This window comes from Acanthaster planci, linkage group LG02 (genome assembly GCF_054643075.1).
Source record: "Acanthaster planci isolate LZ-2023a linkage group LG02, COTS_SCS, whole genome shotgun sequence".
Lineage (NCBI taxonomy): Eukaryota > Metazoa > Echinodermata > Asteroidea > Valvatida > Acanthasteridae > Acanthaster > Acanthaster planci.
The window spans coordinates 7,722,981-7,742,733 of record NC_141778.1 but is presented as its reverse complement, the minus strand read 5'-3'; the positions used below and the strand labels follow the sequence as shown (position 1 = coordinate 7,742,733).

At 42.1% G+C, this 19,753-nt stretch overlaps 1 protein-coding gene across 10 annotated transcripts in view; it reads left to right on the top strand.

Annotated features, from left to right (window-relative positions):
- Window positions 1–19,753, top strand: part of LOC110979571 (regulating synaptic membrane exocytosis protein 2-like) — an 86,493-nt gene that overhangs the window by 27,080 nt on the left and 39,660 nt on the right. For 9 of the 10 annotated variants that reach the window (XR_002598212.2, XM_087133806.1, XM_022235499.2 and 6 more), the window contains 2 exons: window positions 11,810–13,454; window positions 15,961–16,247. Coding sequence is in view for 9 of the 10 variants with exons in the window: in XM_087133806.1 (XP_086989932.1) it covers window positions 11,810–13,454; window positions 15,961–16,247 (1,932 nt within the window). In the remaining variant the exon portion in view is untranslated. Of the gene's footprint in view, window positions 1–11,809; window positions 13,455–15,333; window positions 15,396–15,960; window positions 16,248–19,753 lie in introns of all 10 variants that reach the window. The other variant, XM_022235501.2, reaches the window with a different exon arrangement.

Below are 19,753 nucleotides of genomic sequence, written 5' to 3'. Positions count from 1 at the left end.
CGTCGTTTTTGAACATGCGCGTCAATGTTTTTGTTTTCCATTTTTTTCTCAAAATTTTCAAAACAGCACCCTCTATTTCTCCACCCCCTGAATGTTCGCGAGTAGATGGATTCCCGGCCACAAATCCACAAGTCAGAAGGGCAGTTCATTCAAGGAACCAGACTAATTTGTGGGTAGCTCGTAGCCGGTGATAATCCGTTACGACTGCGTAATGTTGATGTCGAACACAAACAGTAGACCATGGGTAGGTTACAAAGTTGCAGCCAGCTGATCAACAACAATGGCGGCATGACGTGCGATGTGCTACTACTAGCCTTTGCGCTTTGATTAAATATGCCACTCATTTCCGTGTCCGTTGCCAGTCTAAAAAAGCCAACCCACCCCTCCCCCAAAATAAACCTGCATCGCCGCATCAATTCTGGAACTTTGGTCTGACCAGAGACCAAGTATTTGGGGGACCTAAATGTCAAACAAAAGCAGGTAGAAATTCACTGTTAATCAGGATTTTTTTTTCTAAAAAGAAGAGAGAGAAGATAAAAAGTGAAAGTTGTTAGAAGATGGAGTCAATTTAATAATGGTATCAGCCTTGGCCAAAAACTAAATAATCAAAGTTCAATTTGCGTGGGGGCTGACATTTTCCTCTGGTCGGTACGAGTGCTGAAAAAATTATGAAAATAATGGTCTTTCACCTGAACTGGGCTGAGACACATGTGTAAAAGAGAATGTGAGAGCCTCAACAAAAAAAGTCACATGGCGGTATCCCAAGGTACACGTAGATTAAAATGTCATGACCCTGTGACATTTAGGCAGTAGGGCCATCGCAGACGGACGGAGGACAACTCAAGTAGTTGTGACCGGGGTGTCTTGTTTCTGGTTGTATTGCTGATAACGAAAGGGGGAAGGGGGGGAGAGATGATCAAGGTTGGTCCGAATCGTGAACGTGGGCCAGGGTCCCCAAACAGAGGCGTGATTTTGACGTCATGATTGCCCCCGTGTGCCATGGCGGTGTAGGCTCATTGAGGAAGAATGATGGTTTCAGGGTAGGTGGTTTGCTGGGGCTGTGTGGGACTTCATCAGGGTGCTCAATGGCGTTGAGATTTTGACAGGCTTTGTGCCTCACATAGCTCTGACAAACCTCTGATGGGTGGATTGCTCCGAGACAAATTGGGTTCTTGTTTGTTTCATGACAGTCTTTCAGCACGTGTAGATCATGACAGTGTGAAGTTTGGTGTAACATGTATATGTTGTGTACAGAGTACATGTACATGTGGGTCATGGCACTTGCTTTACTTAACTATCCGCCCCGAGGTGAAGTGCAACCCCAATCGGCAAAAAGAAAGACAGGTGGTTACAAGCGGGTTCTTGCATGTGTTCTGCGTGTACACAAAGACCATACATGCCGGAGTACATGTAAGTCACTTACGTGTATTCAGCGTGCTCCGCGTCAAACGCGCATATACTTGTGCGCCTTAGGCATGGTGCGCCTATGCGGTGAGTACCAAAAACATGCCCTCTTTTGTTCCGCTCGTAGCGGACAGAGGTCTTCAAAAGGGGCTGATTATCTGTTCAAACATATTGGAGTCGTAGCTCCATTTCTATGGGTGTGATCATGTTATCATAGTCTCAGTTGGTAGTCAGACAAAGCGAATCCAATTCATAATGAGAAATGCCGAGTGGAATGATTGTCCCAGCTTAATTTTTCCTGGCCCATCTACTCGTGCATAAAATACACATGTCGTTTTTATCATTCACTGTTCTGTACTTGTACATATTTGTCACTTTTACTTGCCTCAGCTGTGCCTTCCTCATCTTCCTCATGATCACTTTCATCATTGCATGTACCTACATGTAGTTCACCACCAGCATCACTGTTTCACCCACAACCCTCATTCATTGCCAGCCATCACCATCCTCATCCATATCACCACGCGCCATCTCCAGAACTGCCATCATCACCTTCAATGATGACCATCTTCACCCCGCCAGCATCGCCCCTCATCTCCGAAAACTACCGGTCCCGCCATTCCTAGCCTCGGCCATCCTAATTATCCTTGCCACCATAAATCCCTACATGTACATGCTTAGCTGCATCATCTTCTCCCCAAATTTCATCTGAGCCCGTAATAGTCATATTCCTCACGTCTCATTTCCTCAAATGAGATCCCTCCCCGACGAAAATCCCAGCAACTGTTGTCTGAGACAGCTCCCTAAACTCTGCGAATTGTTTTCATTTGGTGTGAACGCTAATTCCACACCAGGACGGCACTGTAATATCTTACTTCCAGGTCTCTCCCCTTTGTACATGACTGTGGCATAGTTTGACTTTAAAAGTCTCAAGCAATAACATGTGTAAAAAAAAATTCAGACCTTGTAAATGAACCTTTTGGGTCCATTTAATCCCATTTTTAATTTTCATATTGCCTTTTTTAAGGGCAGTTCCGTGGCATCTGTTTTTTATGCTAGCGTGGATGTGCATTATTCATAAGCAAATGTTATAAATGTGCAGTTTTTTACTCCAACACTTTCCAGAACGTACTGTCTTGTAAGTTCTTTTTTCCTTGATGATCCACTGTTCCAGTTAATATTACAGGCAAGCAAGCCCAGTTTTTTCAAATATGTTTTTGCAAAGCCACTTTTTGATTCACTCTTTGAACAAAAACCCATAATGTAGGGTATCTTGTAGAAATGACATGCACGGTAGCAGCAGTGTTTTCATTTGTCAGAAAAAGCTTTGAAAATTTTGAATGTTAAGAAAGTGCACTTTTTAATATGGATGACTAGAAAGAGATTTTCGCATAATTAATAGCTGAAAGTTGCACAAGATATGCTCCCCAGTAAAACCCATCTTGTCGGCCCTTTAATTCCAACTAAGGATAAGTTGTGGACCAGACGCGCTGGTTACATCAGTATGCGTCATAAGCTGTTTGAAATGTAGACCAACAATCCGCCTTTCTCTGCAGTCTCACTCTCCACCTCAGCAGTGGATGCTAATTAGCTATAATGGTCTCTCACTTACGGCACCGGAGGTTCCCGGCGATAACCTTAATGCATGTTGACATAAAAGAAGACATGCTAATTTCATATCCGTTGTCAACACATTAGCGCAGGGACACCGTGGTTTGTATCTGGTGGACTATTTGTCAGATGGGAGGGGGGTTGTTGGTATTTGCAGTGAAGAGAAATATGCGCAATACTTGCACAGAGGCTCTGTACATAAAGAGACATTGTTAAAGCTTACACTTAGTAGGGTCACACCAATTTTCAGTTCAAATAATAGTCATTGTTTTGGTTATTAAGTTACATTTGCAGTTTGATTAATAATTAAGACTAAGTTGTGAAAATGAATGCTTTCGGAGTGTGCAGCCCTTCTAAGAGGGAAAAGCTGAAGTCATAAACTGAGTGTCGTAGTCGAATCCAGAGTTGAACAGAAAGACGGTCTTGCGGCGTCATTATGATAGGCAAGGCTCGTATTCAAACTTGGGTGACACAAGAGTCAGGGGGCTGAACCATGTACATGTACAAGTGGACACACCCAGTAGCCTTAGACATACCATACATGTGTACACGTACATGTACATGCACACCCATACATGTACAGTACATGTACATGTACCGGTACATGTACTGTACACTCGTCATGTACCCACTCACGGCTTTCAAGTGAGCTTAAATTTATAACGCAGTGAGATGACTTGATACATGTATAAACTTAACTTGTGCTGGCACATACTGGGGATGTACATGTAGCATGTATCACACACACGTAATTTTGCCCAAACCACATCTTTTAGCAGAGGTAACCGCACAGTTGTACAAATCCTTTACACCTGTGTGTATCCTCAGTAGATCTCATGTGGTGATAAGTGCCCCGATAGGGAAAATTCATAGAAAATCAAAGTATCATCTGTTTGTTAAGGATGATGTTGGTTTGGGAATGGGTTAATGTTGAATTTCATGGACGGTTGATTTGTAATTAAAAAGTTGTTCTTTCGTGATGATTAAGCCACCTCAGAAAATCTGTGAGTAATCTTTTCCATGGAATGCTCACTTGACCCCAAGGGGACATGTATATGTACCGTGTTGTATGGCACATTGCCGTGGGGGTTGGGTTCAGGTGCACCTGAGAAAGGTGATGTCGCCATTTGCGAGTGCCCCTTTTTACATTTTTCAGATTAATAATGACAGCCGGTAATAAATAATTATATACATGTATGAGTGCTGATAGCAATTGCTTTCAAAATGCCAGCCAGAACCAGCTATTGAACCAACCAATGTGTTTCCCATATTCCTTACAGGTGATGTCATCATCAGTCAACTGAGAAATTATATCTTGTTTAGAACATCCCAGAATGCAAGGAATAAAGTTCATTTCCTATTTTGTTTGAGCTGAGTTGCATTTTGTCAACCCGCCATGAGCAAACATTTTCATTTCTAAGCGCCTCAGAATAGTTTGCTAGATAGATGGCGCTTTACAAGTGCTTGTTGTTATTATTTTTCATGCACACGTGAGATAATGGTGAACCCAGCGTCTGTACAGTGAATGAAAACGAGCAATTCCCATTTGGTTTCTGGTAACACTTTGAAAAGGACTCTACCTACTGGGGTGGTCAGACTATTGAATAACATAAAGTGCTAACACAAAAGAAACGACCCCCCCCACAATTAATAAGCAAAAAAAAAAAACCATTTTGGGTGCACATGTACTGTATTTCTAAGAGTTGTCCTGTTCTAGATGAGACACAGTCACTGTTTTACATGTAAATGGCCATGTTTGTTTCACACAGATCTGGATCAGGATCAGGGATCCATCGTTGGTTTACGGACACCAAAACTCACCTAATGGATGGTGCAAACCAGCGTTAGGATCACTGATCGAGATCACATGGATCTGGATTAGGATCTGTGATCCGTCGTCGGTTTACGGACACCAAAACTCACCCAGTGGATGTTGCAAACCAGTGTTAGGATCACTGATCGAGATCACATGGATCTGGATCAGGATCTGTGATCCGTCATCAGTTTACAGACACCAAAATTCACCTAATGAATGGTGCAAATCAGCGTTAGGATCACTGATCCAGATCATGTGGGTCTGGATCAGGATCGGGGATATATCATTGGTTTATGGACACCAAAACTCACCTAATGGATGGTGCAAACCAGCGTTAGGATCACTGATCGAGATCACATGGATCTGCATGGATCAGGATCAGTGATCCGTTGTCGGTTTACAGACACCAAAAGTCACCTAATGGATGGTGCAAACCAGCGTTAAGATCATTGATCGAGATCACATGGATCTGGATCAGGATTAGGGATCCATCGTTGGTTTACGGACACCAAAACTCACCTAATGGATGGGGCAAACCAGTGTTAGGATCACTGATCGAGATCACATGGATCTGGATTAGGATCAGGGATCCATCGTTGGTTTACGGACACCAAAATTCACCTAATGGATGGTGCAAACCAGCGTTAGGATCACTGATTGAGATCCAGATCTGTGTGAAACTAGGCCCAGTGTCTTTCAATTTGTACATGTACAGTACAGAGTGTATCGAAAATTTGTAGAAACTCAACAGAGAGATTGGCATCAAAGATAGAGTTAAACCCTACTCTTCAGAGATTCATGTGTTACGCTCCAGCATACATGTATGTAAACACACACTCACACAACCACACTTGTTTAACATACAGGAAAACAAAGGTTAAGGTAAATGTTCTTTTTTCTCCCACTAGGATAACTCCTTCGAGCTGGATTTTTGATGATGATTTCCTGGACTGTTCCTCGTCATTTTGCCATAGTTAACCTTGACCCAAAATGCCTTATGTGGACTTTTTTTGCAGAGGTCCACACCATGTGTGACATGCCTGTACGCATGTACATGTACTAGTACATGTACATGTCAAGTTGTGCATGTACATGTACAGTGCATGTACGTGTCCTCGCATCAGAACTTGCACTACAAGACATGTATCATATCTGCTGTCACCGAACAATGGGCCGCGTCCTGATTTGACGGACCTGGCCACGTTCCCCGAGATACATTGACGTCAAGCCTTGCTGGTCCCAGCCGAAAATTATCCTTGCTAGGAAAAAAAAAGAGTAAGTCTGGCTCCGGGAGAGATATCGCCTGGTAGAGTGTACTGTACATACATGTACACAGTGCTCGGCTGCAGACTCTGACGTCACTGTATCACAAGGGCATTACTATGGATTTTTTGCAGCTCGGGCCCACATGAAGGCGATGGAGGAGGGAGGCCACAGGGAAAGAAAATGACGTATCTCCCAGCCTCCCTCATTGCCTCTGCATTGATAATGAGTCCTTGCCAACAGGGGAAGGACACATGAATATTAAACGCCGTTTGTCAGAGGGCTTCAGCAAACAAAACCAAACAAAAACAAAGTATTAATGATTTGTTACAAATTAAGTAGAGCAAAATACTGTAACTAGTTAATGTTTTTGTAATTTACACTAGAGTTCATGGTCTAGGCATAATATATTTGCTGTGAATAGAAATCATCTTTCGATACATTTTCACAGTGTAGGTGAACATGTACACTACTGTGCTGGGTCATCAAGGGGATATTGGAATATTTCTGCTTAGATTACAACTTCAAGCTGGATATTTTCAATAAATAGTTGGCAAGCAATATTGGCTGCAAGACAGTGCCATGACATTGTGCCCATTGCAGCCCAAATTTCATGCTAAGCAGAAACTTTAGTATTGCTGCTTAACATGGTTTATGGGCTGAATTTAGCTCGGACCAGAGAGTATAATAATGTTCATCACAAAGAGTGACTGTTTGACTGATTGAAGTTTTGGCTTAGCTGTGTACTGTGCAAATCACACAGAGCTTTTGAAAATGTTGCTTAGCAAAGTTATGCGTCAATCCAAAATGGGCTGTGAGCCAGTCAAAAGACATGGAGTATGCATACAATTTTGGTTGGCAACCTGACCTGTATTTTGCTAAGCAGAATTTTTCTGTTGTTAGAGGATTTCCCTGCTTACCAGCTCTCTCAGCTCTGAACCAGTCACCAAGCTACAATTATACATTGCATGCCTCTTCGGCAGACAACCTGTTTCTTCCTTACCACACTTTTTTGCTGAGCAGAATTTCTCCATAATTTGGAAAATAACTCTTGCCAGGTGACAATGCATTGTGCACAACACACATGTGCTTCTTTACAATCATTGTCGAACTGCCATAGACTTTGACAGCTGGCAACCAAGCTATTTCTGTTGTGCAAGCAGTTAAACAAAAAAAAATTGATTTTTTTTTCTAATTTATGCCAGGATTCACAGAAAAATATGCTTTAAACTTTGTTTTGACTCTGGTAACCACAACATGAACTGCAGACACTTTTTTTTGCCCGGCGTATTGATTTGGTTGTAATTTTTAATTTAAGCTACAGTAGTGATGTACATGTATACCAGTTGTACATACTGCTCGTACTGGGTAGTGTTATATGACTGGGCCATCATATGAAAATACATGGTTTGCTATGTAAAGACCTATAACCTTTGGTGCTGTTTCAAGTGCACATTTATTTGATTATGGATTTAAAAGTTTATTAGGCTTTTTGAAGGTTTTTTTTTCCAATTGAATTGTAGTTGCATATAGTCAAAGGTACATGTACATGTACTCGTACATGTACATGTAAGCTGGAAGTTGCCATCTCAAGTCTTGGAGAGCAAATCACTTATAGCACCATAAATCTTTTTTAGTGTACCATTGTACATGTATGTGGGAGTGACATACATGAACACCATCAGATATTATAACATTGAAATAAAAAAGGATGCAAACACTTCCATTGGTTTTTATGCACAGCAGTTCAAGACCCACACAGATAGGCAATTGTCTTGCCTAAGATCACAAGATCCACGTACCACTGCAAGAGGAAGAGAGATTCAATCATTCATGAGCCCCTTATGGTGCTTAAAACCAAGAGGTCACCTTCAGTAAAGACGGCATCTTACTAATTAGACCTTCTTAACTAATTCATGAGGGCATTGTTTCTCTATCCTGCCATGCATTTTGCATGTGTACTGCACAAATGCTCACCTGTACAGTACATGTACATGTCCTCCTGGCAGTGAGGGGTACCCATAGGGTGGATACAAGGGGTCATTGGAAGCAAATCAACTGCAAGGATGGATTCAGAACCATATTTGGGGGGGGGGCAAACATTTGGAAATTTCAAAGTGCAGTTTTTATGGCTATTCTGAGTAGTTTGGCCAGATTTTGGGGCTTTTGTACACATGTGGAAAGAAGGAAAGTGAACAATTCTTAAACAATTACTTATGAACACTGTGATGTACATGACATGTATTGATGTATCGAGACCAGTCTTGAGACCAATTTTTGATGGTCTCAACAATTTCAAGGACTTGACTCAAAGAACTTGATCTTGGAGCAAAAGTTTCAAGATCTTTTAGAGTCTCAAGCATACATGACCTTATTATTCCTTTGGGGGAAAAATCCCCAAAAAACAAATGAATATATATGGCCTAACTTGCTTTTGAAAGTCTCAATAGACAATGTTATCGATTCTGAGGAACGAAATCAAATAGTCTGGTACCCACATGTTGCTGCATTTCTATTAACAGGAACTTCTTTCTGGGTACAATGCATTTTACTTAGCAAATAGAATAAAAACTGAGATGTTAAGAAAACTAGTTGTGTGTCTTCTAGTTTTTTCTTTTCAAACAATCTGACAAATTCTTGAAATTTCAAAGTGGGTACATGTAACACAGTGACAGCATTTGAATCTATTCAGCATTTAGAAAAACCATGTTTTGGTGGCTAGAAATGTATATTTCTCATTATTATTTACACGTATGTTTCTTTGTCTAGATAAGATCTCAGTCTCAGTCGCTACTTTGGACCCTGTGGTCTACACTGAGTTGGTCTCGGTCCTCAGGTCTCGGTCTCCAGCTTTCAGGTCTCGACTACATCACTGCCTATGATGGAAAAAAAAAATTGCTGGGGAGGGGGAGGGCATTTCCACATTTCAAGATCGGGAGTGTGGGTGGGGAGCACATGAGCCTCATGTAGTTATACAACTGCCTCTTAGAAGAAGCAAGAAAAATTTCAGCAGATACTGTGTCACATGTGAGTGTATGGTACCCTGGGTCGCATGCTTTCAGAGCTGTAGCATATGACACATGTACCAGTAGGATGAAAAACGCATGTAGAATGAATCAAGTGTCAGAATTAATAACAACACTTAATGGATCAGTTCTCTGCAATTCCCTTATTTTAAAGCGTTACAGCAGGCAGAAATATTTAAATACTTGAGTTTTAAAAAGGGGGGCTGGTATGGTAACCAAATTTCCCGCGTGTATATATGTACAGGAATAAAACTTACCATTAAAAGTGTCTTTAAATTCAGAGTAAGTGAGACGCAAATTGCCAAAATATTTGGGGGGCTGTAATTACAGTTGTCAGGTTACACAGAACCCCTTGTCATGCACACTTTACATGTACCGGCATGCATTTCACCTCAGGATTGCAACAGAATCCTGAATTAACAATTAGAGTGGAAACGATTGTATTAAACAGAAAAATCTTTAATCCTGAAGATTTACATTCAAGCACGTTACCAGTTTGACACCTACATGTTTAAAATGCATTCTGGGGTGTTTACTTGTTTCTACTTTGTGTACCTATAGCACTGATACTCTAATGCTTACAAGTCTGTGTTTCCGGTTGGCCAACATGACTAACCCCTGTCGTGCTGTTGCATTCCAACCAGTCGGTGAGAACTATTTCTAATTAGCAGTATTGTCTTTACTGTCAGTTTCCTTAATTAACTCCTGGGTTGATTGATGCGCGGTTTGGTGCTGTGCTCCCACTGTGGTGGCTTGTCACTCGTTGCACCTTGCGTCGTGATGCCCATGAAGGTCTTAAGATGCTGACCTGTTCTTTATACTCTGTCAAGGGCTGGGCAATGTTGTCAGGTTGAAATCGATAGGGTCTGTCAATATATATACAAATGGCACACCACTAATTTGTTCTTACATTTAAAATGTTCCTTGTGATAAAATCATCCCTCCCCTTGTCAGGTTCTCTCAAATGTCCATCATCTTGAGCAGAATTATTCAAAATGAAAAGGGAGGGTTGTGGGGGATTGAAGTAGTGAGATACATGTACATGTAAATGTACCGGTACATGTACACATGTACATATATAAAAGTATATAATGGGTCTCCATATTCTGTGGCATCGACTTTGAATCACATTTATGAATGAATGAAATGTGTACATGTTTGTTGCTCATTGTGCTGCCACAGGGATTATGTATAGCATGTCATTTATGCACGTGAACATGTACATGAACATAGTTGTGACCTTAGATGGTTCTACTTTAAAAATCTCCCAGAGGATTTTGGAGGATTGAAAACAGTTATATGTACATGGGGTTATTAAATACATACACTTTAGGTTACTTGATTTTTGCCAATTGGGCACTTACAGTTGAAGTGGTTCCACCATTGCTGTCAGTGATATCATATGATCCATACATTTAGTTTCAGGTATATCACTCAGCGGCACTTTGTTATCTCCCTCCCCCCCCTTCACTTCTTTCACAGGCCCTTGCCTCCATCTCTCCTCTCCTGTCAGGGAACTGTGTCATCCTAAGAGAAATCAGTTCCGGGGGAATTACCCATCCCACGCATTGCCAAGTGACAAGCCTTTTTCCATGTCTTTTCCGGTCGTTTTTTTTTTTCTCTGCAGTGTTAGCTTTGAATATAAATTGTGTGCACCAATTACAGGTTGAGTTTTGTTGACATGGTGGGGTGTGTACACACAACACATTGGAAACGTTAAAAAAAAAAAAAGCCACAGTTTTAAGTTCACTCTCCCGTGCTTGTTGGGTGTGGTACACAGATTATTCAATACATGTATTTGAGTTGTGCTTCTTCATCATAAGGTAGGGGAAGGTTATGAGCTTAGGAGAGGGACACTGAACAGAGAAATTGGGTCTGCAGTGAAGTAATTGATACGAACTTCCAGTTTCTGTGGTACCGGTATTTATACACAGCACTCTGTGTGTTTGTTTCAAATGCATGAAATCAAAATGTTACCCAATCCTGCAAAATGAGTTTTGAGGCCTGTTTAAAATTTTCCATCTATGGAATGATTAATTTGAGCTCTTTGGTCTGATGAGTCTCCCGGTTGCAATGCTGATGAAAATAGAGACCGTGCTGGTGTGAAATGTTGATACATGTAGCTTGTATTGATTTCCCTGGTGCAAGGAAAATTGGGTCTGGGACGTACATGTACCGGTATGACTTCTCTGTGCCTCTTTTACTGAAAGGTTACATGTTTCTCCATAGGTTATCATCGGAGGAAATGAATTCAATAGATTTTACTCATCAAAACTTTGAAGGAATTTTTGGGAAAATTTATGCTTTTAATGTCCACCTTCACTGAAATATTAAATGTCAAACTGTTAGCCCCCAACAGTTGTGCATTTTATCATCTTGGTGTGATAACAAGCAGTGACATGTACACTGTAGACGGAGTCAATTATTGTTTAACTGGATATTTGCAATGGTCCCTTTAATGGTGGAAAGCATTGTGTTAGTTTTTGTACAGAGTGACCGTCATGGAACGGTGGCTCTGCACAGTAATTGCATGAACTTCAGTGGTAACTGCCATTAGTGGGGGCCACGGCAAACAGTTAGTGATAGCATTACCATTATTGTCTCATTCATCGATACTGGATGTGATTTTAAAAGACAAAAAGGATCTTGTGGGATAACCTTGTTCTCTCTCGTCAAATTTTGTTCACAGGTTTTATGGGTGTGCAAACTGTGTCGCAAAAAGCAGGAATTTCTGACCAAAACTGGACAGTGGTACCACGGTCGGCAAGGTAAACCTCAGAGCCTGGACCTCAGTGCAGTTAAGGCTATCGATGGGGGCAGCAAGCCCCAAACTCCTCAGCCTGCCAAGGATGGGCCCCAGCAACAACAGCAACAAATCATCAAGCCTCAAATGGAACAAATACTCCACAGCGCGAAGCCCAGCAACAACAATAATAAGGAGAACTTGGGGGCTGGCCAGCCGCCCTCACGGCCGCGTTCCACTACACCACACAGTCAACTCACCCGCCAGCTGTCCAAGAACGAGGACGAGACGTCGTCGCCTCTTCCCCAAACCAACTCCAAGCCCGTGCACCGAACTCACAGCCGGGAGTTGGCTGGGAAACGGCCGGGTGCCCATGACGAGCGGACGCACAATGCGCGGGCCGATCCCAGCTATGATCCATCCAGCGATGTGCATTACCAGGACCGCCGGCGGGAGTCGCGGTACTCCATGCGGGACAGGACACCAGACCGGGACCGTTCCACGAGTAGTGAGCGCACCACCATGACAGAGCGTCATGGACGGGACCCAGCCAAATACTCTGGGCGTGAGCGTGAGCATTTCATGGAGCAGGATCCACGGCGATTTAAAAACCAGGACCACATACGGGATCATGGGCGGTACCCAGATCATGAACGAGAAAGAGATCGAGAGAGGTTCAATCATGGCTATGAGAGTCCTGACCGACATGGTTATCCTGAGGAGAGGTATTACGCAGGGGATCATGACCGAGGGCGCCATTACACCAAGGAGCCCTTGGTGCGTCAGGTGAGTGGCAGAACTTTGGATCGTCAGCGCAGGATGTATGCAGATGACCCACCCTCGCCGCATTACCCACACGATCGTTACCCAGAGCACACCAGTTCAGATCGTGAACGAAGAGACATGGATCAAAGGGAAATAGATCGTAGGGAAACAGAGCACAGGGAATTGTCAGACCGGCGTGAGATGGACCGCCGGGACATGCCTGAACGCCGGGAAGGCGTTGGTGCTCAAATGGACATGAGGGAGTTTGAGCGTCACCCTAGTGAGCGCCGGACCCGTGCCCGACGTGAGCGGGACCGCAGCCCTGGGGAGTCCAAGCGGAGCTCACCCCGGAAGGACGAGGAACGCTTCGGCGAGGAGTACCGCAGGGGGGCAGGGCCACCATACCCACAGGAAGGTGTGTCACAGAAGCGGCCCAACAGCTCGCCCCGTCACAGCATCACCGTGGAAGATGTTGACGCCCAGCGGGAGCGGCTCCTTCTGGCCGAATCCTATGGTGCTCCCGGCCGCGCCCCTGAGCTGGGCCCCAAGCAGCACCTGGACCCCAGCTCGGCTGCGACCAAGACAAGCAAACAGGAGTCCCTGTCCAGGAACAGTAAAGCTGCTGACTCCATGATCAGGGCTGACTCGCTCAGCTCAGACCAAAGTGAGTGTGTCCGGCCGCCTCCCCCGAAGCCACACAAGACCAAGGGGTCTCGTAAGAGAAGACAGTTCTCGTTAAGTAGCTCCGAGGAGGAAATCCGGTCAACACCAGAGTACACTAGCTGTGAGGAAGGAGAGATTGAAAGTGAAAGTGTCAGTGAGCGAGGTTAGTGGCCTTCTCTTCAATTATTCACTTGTTAAGAACACATGTTTTTGATGATAGTGCGATCAGGCTTAGAAGATTTCTCTGAAAAACTGCTTGTGGAAATTTAGCATCTTCAATATTCGTCATATGGAGTGCATTAATTTAACCAAACAGTTTAACACTGCAGTTTTGCAGTGCTTCCAGTAGTCACAAACCAGAATTTAGGGGCAGTATTTCCCCTTGAATTGAGTGCTTCCCTTGAATGTGGAAACAATTTCACCAAAACCCTCTGTCCCTCTAATGAGCGCTTCACACAGTGAGCAGTTTGTTTTTTACAAAATAGATTCAAGTACCAAATTACCGGTACCTAGACTGCTAGGGAGAAAAATCTCGCATTCCAAAAAACAGGTCACCTGCCCGATCGTTTCATAACGCAATCACTAAGCATCATGAAATGGGTGTCCTTTTCAAAGTTCCCAAGCATCTCCACCTTCCCATTATCTACTGCCCTAGATCCACCCCCATCCATTCTCCCGATGTCCCATCTAAAGCCTTACCTCCTTCCCTCCCTCCAGAATTGAAATGGGTGTCATTCTGCCAAGTACAAGCTTTCAAATCAGGCCTTCTTCTAGCCATCCCCCGACCCTTGCTCTTAAAGCCACCCACGGATTGTCCCGTTGTGGGACCCCCTCCTATGAAGGATTTGCACGGCCCACGTGTTGTCGCTTAATTCTGTGCCAGCTCGCAATTCCTGCCACAGGTGCTGGTAATGACGAGTGCCAACACGTACCTGTAAAGGATACGAAATCTCCATCCAGTAATGATCGCTGAAAGAATTTCCCCCAAAAGTTTATTTGTATCATCCACTAGTGTACCTCAGATGAGTTGTAACTTGTAACAGAAAAATGCCTTTCCCGTGTTATGAGAACTTATTGGAAACTGTCATTGATCTATCATGATTTGAAGAAAAAAAATGGTCTAATATTCTGTATGAAATTGATTATCCCACAAGCATTTACGTAGGAGACTTCAGCTAAAAGAAGATTCTTACGTGTACCGGTATAAATTGCACCTTCTAAAACGTCCAATTTCTTTTAAAAGACTAAGAGATCCTCTGAGCCCCTCCAAGAATCAGCCACTAATCTATCATACATGTACATGTATGATGGATTAAACAAATTTGCTGGTCAGTGAGTCTGATTACATGTATATTTTTATTTGGCAGGTTATTTTTGGCCCAGCTTGTTTTTTTGCTGTCCCGTATAGCAGGTGCAGAGAATTTTTCTTGTTCCGTTATTCTGGTGTGATTGCAGACAAACACCTAATATAGTTAGATTATTGCAAAACAATAATCTTAAAGTTACACATAGATGTAGATTTACAATTGACATCTTTGATGCCCTTCATCCAAGCTAAAAATTGCTGCTGTGAAAGTTTTAAGGCAGGACTTGTCTTGACAACATTCTATTTTTCTTTTTTTACTAAATGTATCTGCCTTGCTTACATGTCTCATTTTGATGTACCCACAAAGTGATGAACTTTGCTAAGCCAAGTTGTCATGCCATTTGCATTGCACTAAAACTGGTTTCCAACTGAGATTTCCCTTTTAGTACGTCGGTTAGCCAAGCAGTGTTTCTCAATTTAATTAGCCAATGTAAATGGGCCCATATAAATAAATTTGTGAATTTTCAGCTACAAAGTACAAAGGTTGATTGTCAAGTCCTCTCCACCTAATCGCCTTTTATTCTCCCTATATGTACCGGTACCCTGTACCTAAGGAGTGTCAGAACTAGACTTTTGGTTAAATTTACTGAGGCAAGATTTTGAAACACCAGATGTTGTCGTACAATCATGTTCATGTACATGTAGTTCAGATTCACCACAGATTTATCACATGCAGGAGAACCGGAAGCCTGGGAAGATCGATGGTCACATGACCAAGATGGACCGTCACTGATGCTGGTGAGGTCATGTGACGATGAGGGTGATGTCGTGATGATGTCATAAGCAATCATCGGCACACTGTGTCAATTTGTTATAACCGCTGATGTGAAAGTTCTTTGGGAAGCAGAAGTTGTTGCAAAGATAAAGATTTCCAGGGTGGGGCGTTAAAAGGAGGATCCAACTTGAGAGCCTAACCACTCTGTTTACTACATGGACCGTACATGTGAAATAAAGGCAATATGACCGTGATGGGTATTTGTGTCTAGGTCAAAGACACAAAGTCAGTCATTTTGCAGGATATGTAACTTAAATGGAAACACTTTCGTGAGAGTAGTTACCTATTGGGTAATTACAAGAAAAAACAGAATGTTTACAATTCACAAAATTGTTCTTGGGAAGAGAAAAATCTTCATTTTCTTGCAGTGGCTACCCAAAGACTTTCACTTGGTGTGTTCTTGCTGTGGTTGCAATTCTCTGTACACTGTGTTTAGTTATTTTTATTTTATTTTATTTTTTGGTTTTTGTTCATTTCCCTCCGCTCTTCTAATCATTGCCATCAACCCCCCCTTGACCGCCCGCTCAGGTTCGGGTGAACTTGAGATTGGGACCGGTGGGGGTAACAACAACAGCAGCAGCAAGGATAAGGGCATGCATGGCGGGCGCGGGGAACCAGTCGCTGCCGACGACCACCACCATTCGGAATCAGAGCTGGCCCTCTCGGCCGCCAAAAAGAAAATTGTCCGGTTCGGCCAGGGGGAAGGCCGGTCCATGGAGGAAGACCCCGAGTGGTCCGAGCCGCAAATTAAAGACTCGGGGGTGGATACCGGTAGCAGTACAACCTTAAATGAGGAGCATAGTCTGGCTTCCAAGGTTAGCCCCTAGGAACTGGCCTCTCTATTTTTTCGTCCTTTTGAAGTAAACTTAAATACGTGTACATATTAAATTTGTGTGTCTTATAAATGTACATGTAGTTGTATTCAAAATACATGTAAAAAAAGATTCACACATTCTTGACTGTATAGCTGAACACACTCTGCCAATACACGTAGTTCTTCAGGCACTTTGATGAATCCATTTTCATTAATTCACCCAGCAAGCTTAAAAAATGATGTTTGTCAGGGCACCTGTTGGAGATTTGCAATCTTCATGTGATTGATGACTCTACAGATCCAATCACTTTTGAATGGATTTGTCAGGGTCTGAAAAATCTGAGTTTTAGTGATTTTTTTATATTGTATAGCTTGCTGCTTGGTTAGTGAAAATGAGTTTGCTGTTGCGTTTTGAGCAATTTGTAGCGCAGAAAAAGTCATACTTGCACATTTTCATTTACTGTGTTCTTATTTCTATTTCTCCACTTGTGTGTGTGCCAGAGACATCATTAATGAAAAAATAAAATAAAAAACCTCAGCTAAATTCCCTTTAGTTTACTTCTTTTGGCACTCGTCAAAATCACTGAATTAGTGGTCACACCTTTCTTCAAAACCTCCCCTCTGATAACCTCAAATCAGTCATGCAACAGCAGTGAAGTTCAGTGCCTTACAAGATAAATGCTGAGGGTGTGTGAGGTTTGCTGTACGAAGTACTTATCTTTCAACCTTGAGACACTGTTCAATGCTATACATATGTACGTTTATCTACTGGCGCCTCATTGACTACATTGGAGGAAAATGCTGCGTTAGTGTTCCTCGCCCATTATGTCCAAGAGGAAGTGTGATTTGAAGCGAAAACCTTATCCTTATCTTTGGGATGTACATGTGAACCTCGCACATTGAATATTGGAAATCACTGCATGAGGTACGGTCATGAGGTGTTGATCAGTGGCAGATCACTAAGGGGCTTTAATTGCCAATTGTGTATGATGTCTCATTTGAAAATGGCACATTTCAATTTTGCATTATCCCCACTTTGCTTTGCCCTCATCCCCATCTTTCACTTTTCATTACATTTGCATGGGTTGATATCATTTCCCATAAATTTCCTTTTGCATTTTGGAATACGTGCTTGTGGCATGATATCAAAGTTATTGTAAACCCAAGCAGAAATGTACATGTAGAGATTCAACAGAAATTGCATGCCTAGAATCTGCAAAATCGTGTTTCAAAATATTTTTACACAATTTAACAAGAGATCTTTAATTGATATGCATACATATATGCTTAATCACTCTCTGAAATGTAGAGGATGACAGTACACAAGATATTGACAACATGTACATGTAATAAGGACATCGTACATGTATTATGTGTACAGTTGGACTGGTCGATGAGTACAGTACCTTTTCCTTGGCAAATGATAATTTTTCCCATTAGCTAAGAATGTCTTGCAAATGGTTGCATTCAGAGACATTATTCATTGAAAGAAATTGGGGGAGTCAAGTTGAATTTTCAAATTGAATTTGGGTTGCTGTAGTGAATGACTGTCTGGAACAAAACCCGTCATCCCCGAATTCTCCCAACCTCTTCAATACACAAACCTTGTGAATACACGCAGACCACATGATGAAAAAGGGGCTGTGCTGATGCACCATTACAATGGGAGAATTTGATTGATGCATTCACTTGCCTACATGTAATTGCAGCTGTCTCAACAAATCATGCTCAACAATGCAGTTTATCCTTTTCTTCCCTACCTGTGTTCAGTGTTCTCCCATTTTTTCTTTTCCACTTTTCCATTTTGCACACCAGTTCATAATATGAAAAAGATTTTTGCACACAATATCACATGCAGATTTTCTGAGTATAAGAATATATATACATGTATATATATACATGATAGATCATGCCTATTGGTTTAGTTGGGGTTCCAAGATTAAACAGTTTTCTTGATAGAACTAGGGCAAAAATCCATGCAGAGATAAAATGTTTTAGATGATGCCAAAGGCCTTATAAGCCAAATGCAAAAATTGATCATTTAATCAAGGCTAAAATTTGTAACCTTTCAGTGATGAGCTTTTTCTCTTTTGTCATCACAGGGCTGAGAACTGCAAAGAATAGTTAGGAAATTATTGAAGCCACAAATCCAAACAATGAAGAAAAATCTTTCTTTAAAGGAGACCTCAAGCTAGCTACATGTACATGTAGCTGTAAGTCTCAAATGTTGCAGCTGTCATTGTGGTGACTGACACCCAATGGCTGCCTGTAGAACAAGCCCCTTTAATCATCTTGCCAAACACCACATCCACAAACTGGCTTTTAACAGTGTTGATGAATAATGCAGAACGGGCTTTATATCCCACTGCATTCAGAGCAGGTTTGATGATTCTCTGTGAGTAGGCTTTCATTTCTGCAGTGTTGTCATAAAAACAAACACAACAAAAACTTGATGAATTTAAATGCAAGACAATTTTGCTCAGCCTGCTGACTGAATTTGCATTTTATAAGTAAACAAAATCGGGGGGGGGGAATATTTTTTTGGGTATTTGCGTCTAAATTCAAATGAAGCATTGCACTTCTATTTGGAAAATGACTTCGGCCATTTTGGTTGCTGGGGGTTACCTCTGGAGTGGCCTTGCCCATAATGCTGTCTGGGTAGAATGTGTGGGCTGACAGCACATGCATTTCTTGCCTCAGAAAGCCGGCTTTGTTAATAATGCAAGTCCTGAAAATTTGTTTGCCAAGGCTTTTATGCGAGGGACTTTCCCATCAATATTCTGGAATCGCAGGCTTCAACATTAAGAGCCCAGCATTCATGCATACAGTTTGAACAAATATGTACATGTAATAAATGATTGGCATTTAAGTTAACTGAACACTGAAGTGAGATTACCTTAGCAAAGTATCACAAATGGCATTTACATTTTTTTTTGATACACCCATCAAAACAATTTGTTGGTCCCTATTGAAAAGCTGTGCTTTCTTTTAAATCAACAAATCCTAATAGTTCTACTGGTATACCAGTGCGCTCAGAAATGTGATGAAAACCAAAGAAATACAATCTTACATGTACCAAGACACCATGCTTGGATACTACATGTATGCTGATTTCTCTACAGCCTGAGCCAAAACTAAGAATTGTATATTCAGTGAAACCCAGGAATGAGGCCTTTTAAAGAAATAATGACACCACTGAAATGTTATTGTTAGCGGTTGCTCCCAATTTCATAGAGGCGTTAAGCGCAGGAATGAGTTAAGCTCAAAAATTTCCACCCAAAGTGCCATGTGTTCTTGTATACAATGTACATAAATGCATAACGTAATACCAAGCTGGATTCTGCTCAGCCGTGTGTAGAAATTGGGTTCCTGGCCTGTGACCACCCTCATACCAACTGTTAATTAAACGGACCCACTGGACCGTGGTGCTGGCCCTTATGTTCCATCCACACACGTCAGTGGGCAAAGAATTTAATACGCTTGCAGTTTTTTTGTTAAAGAGCAAAT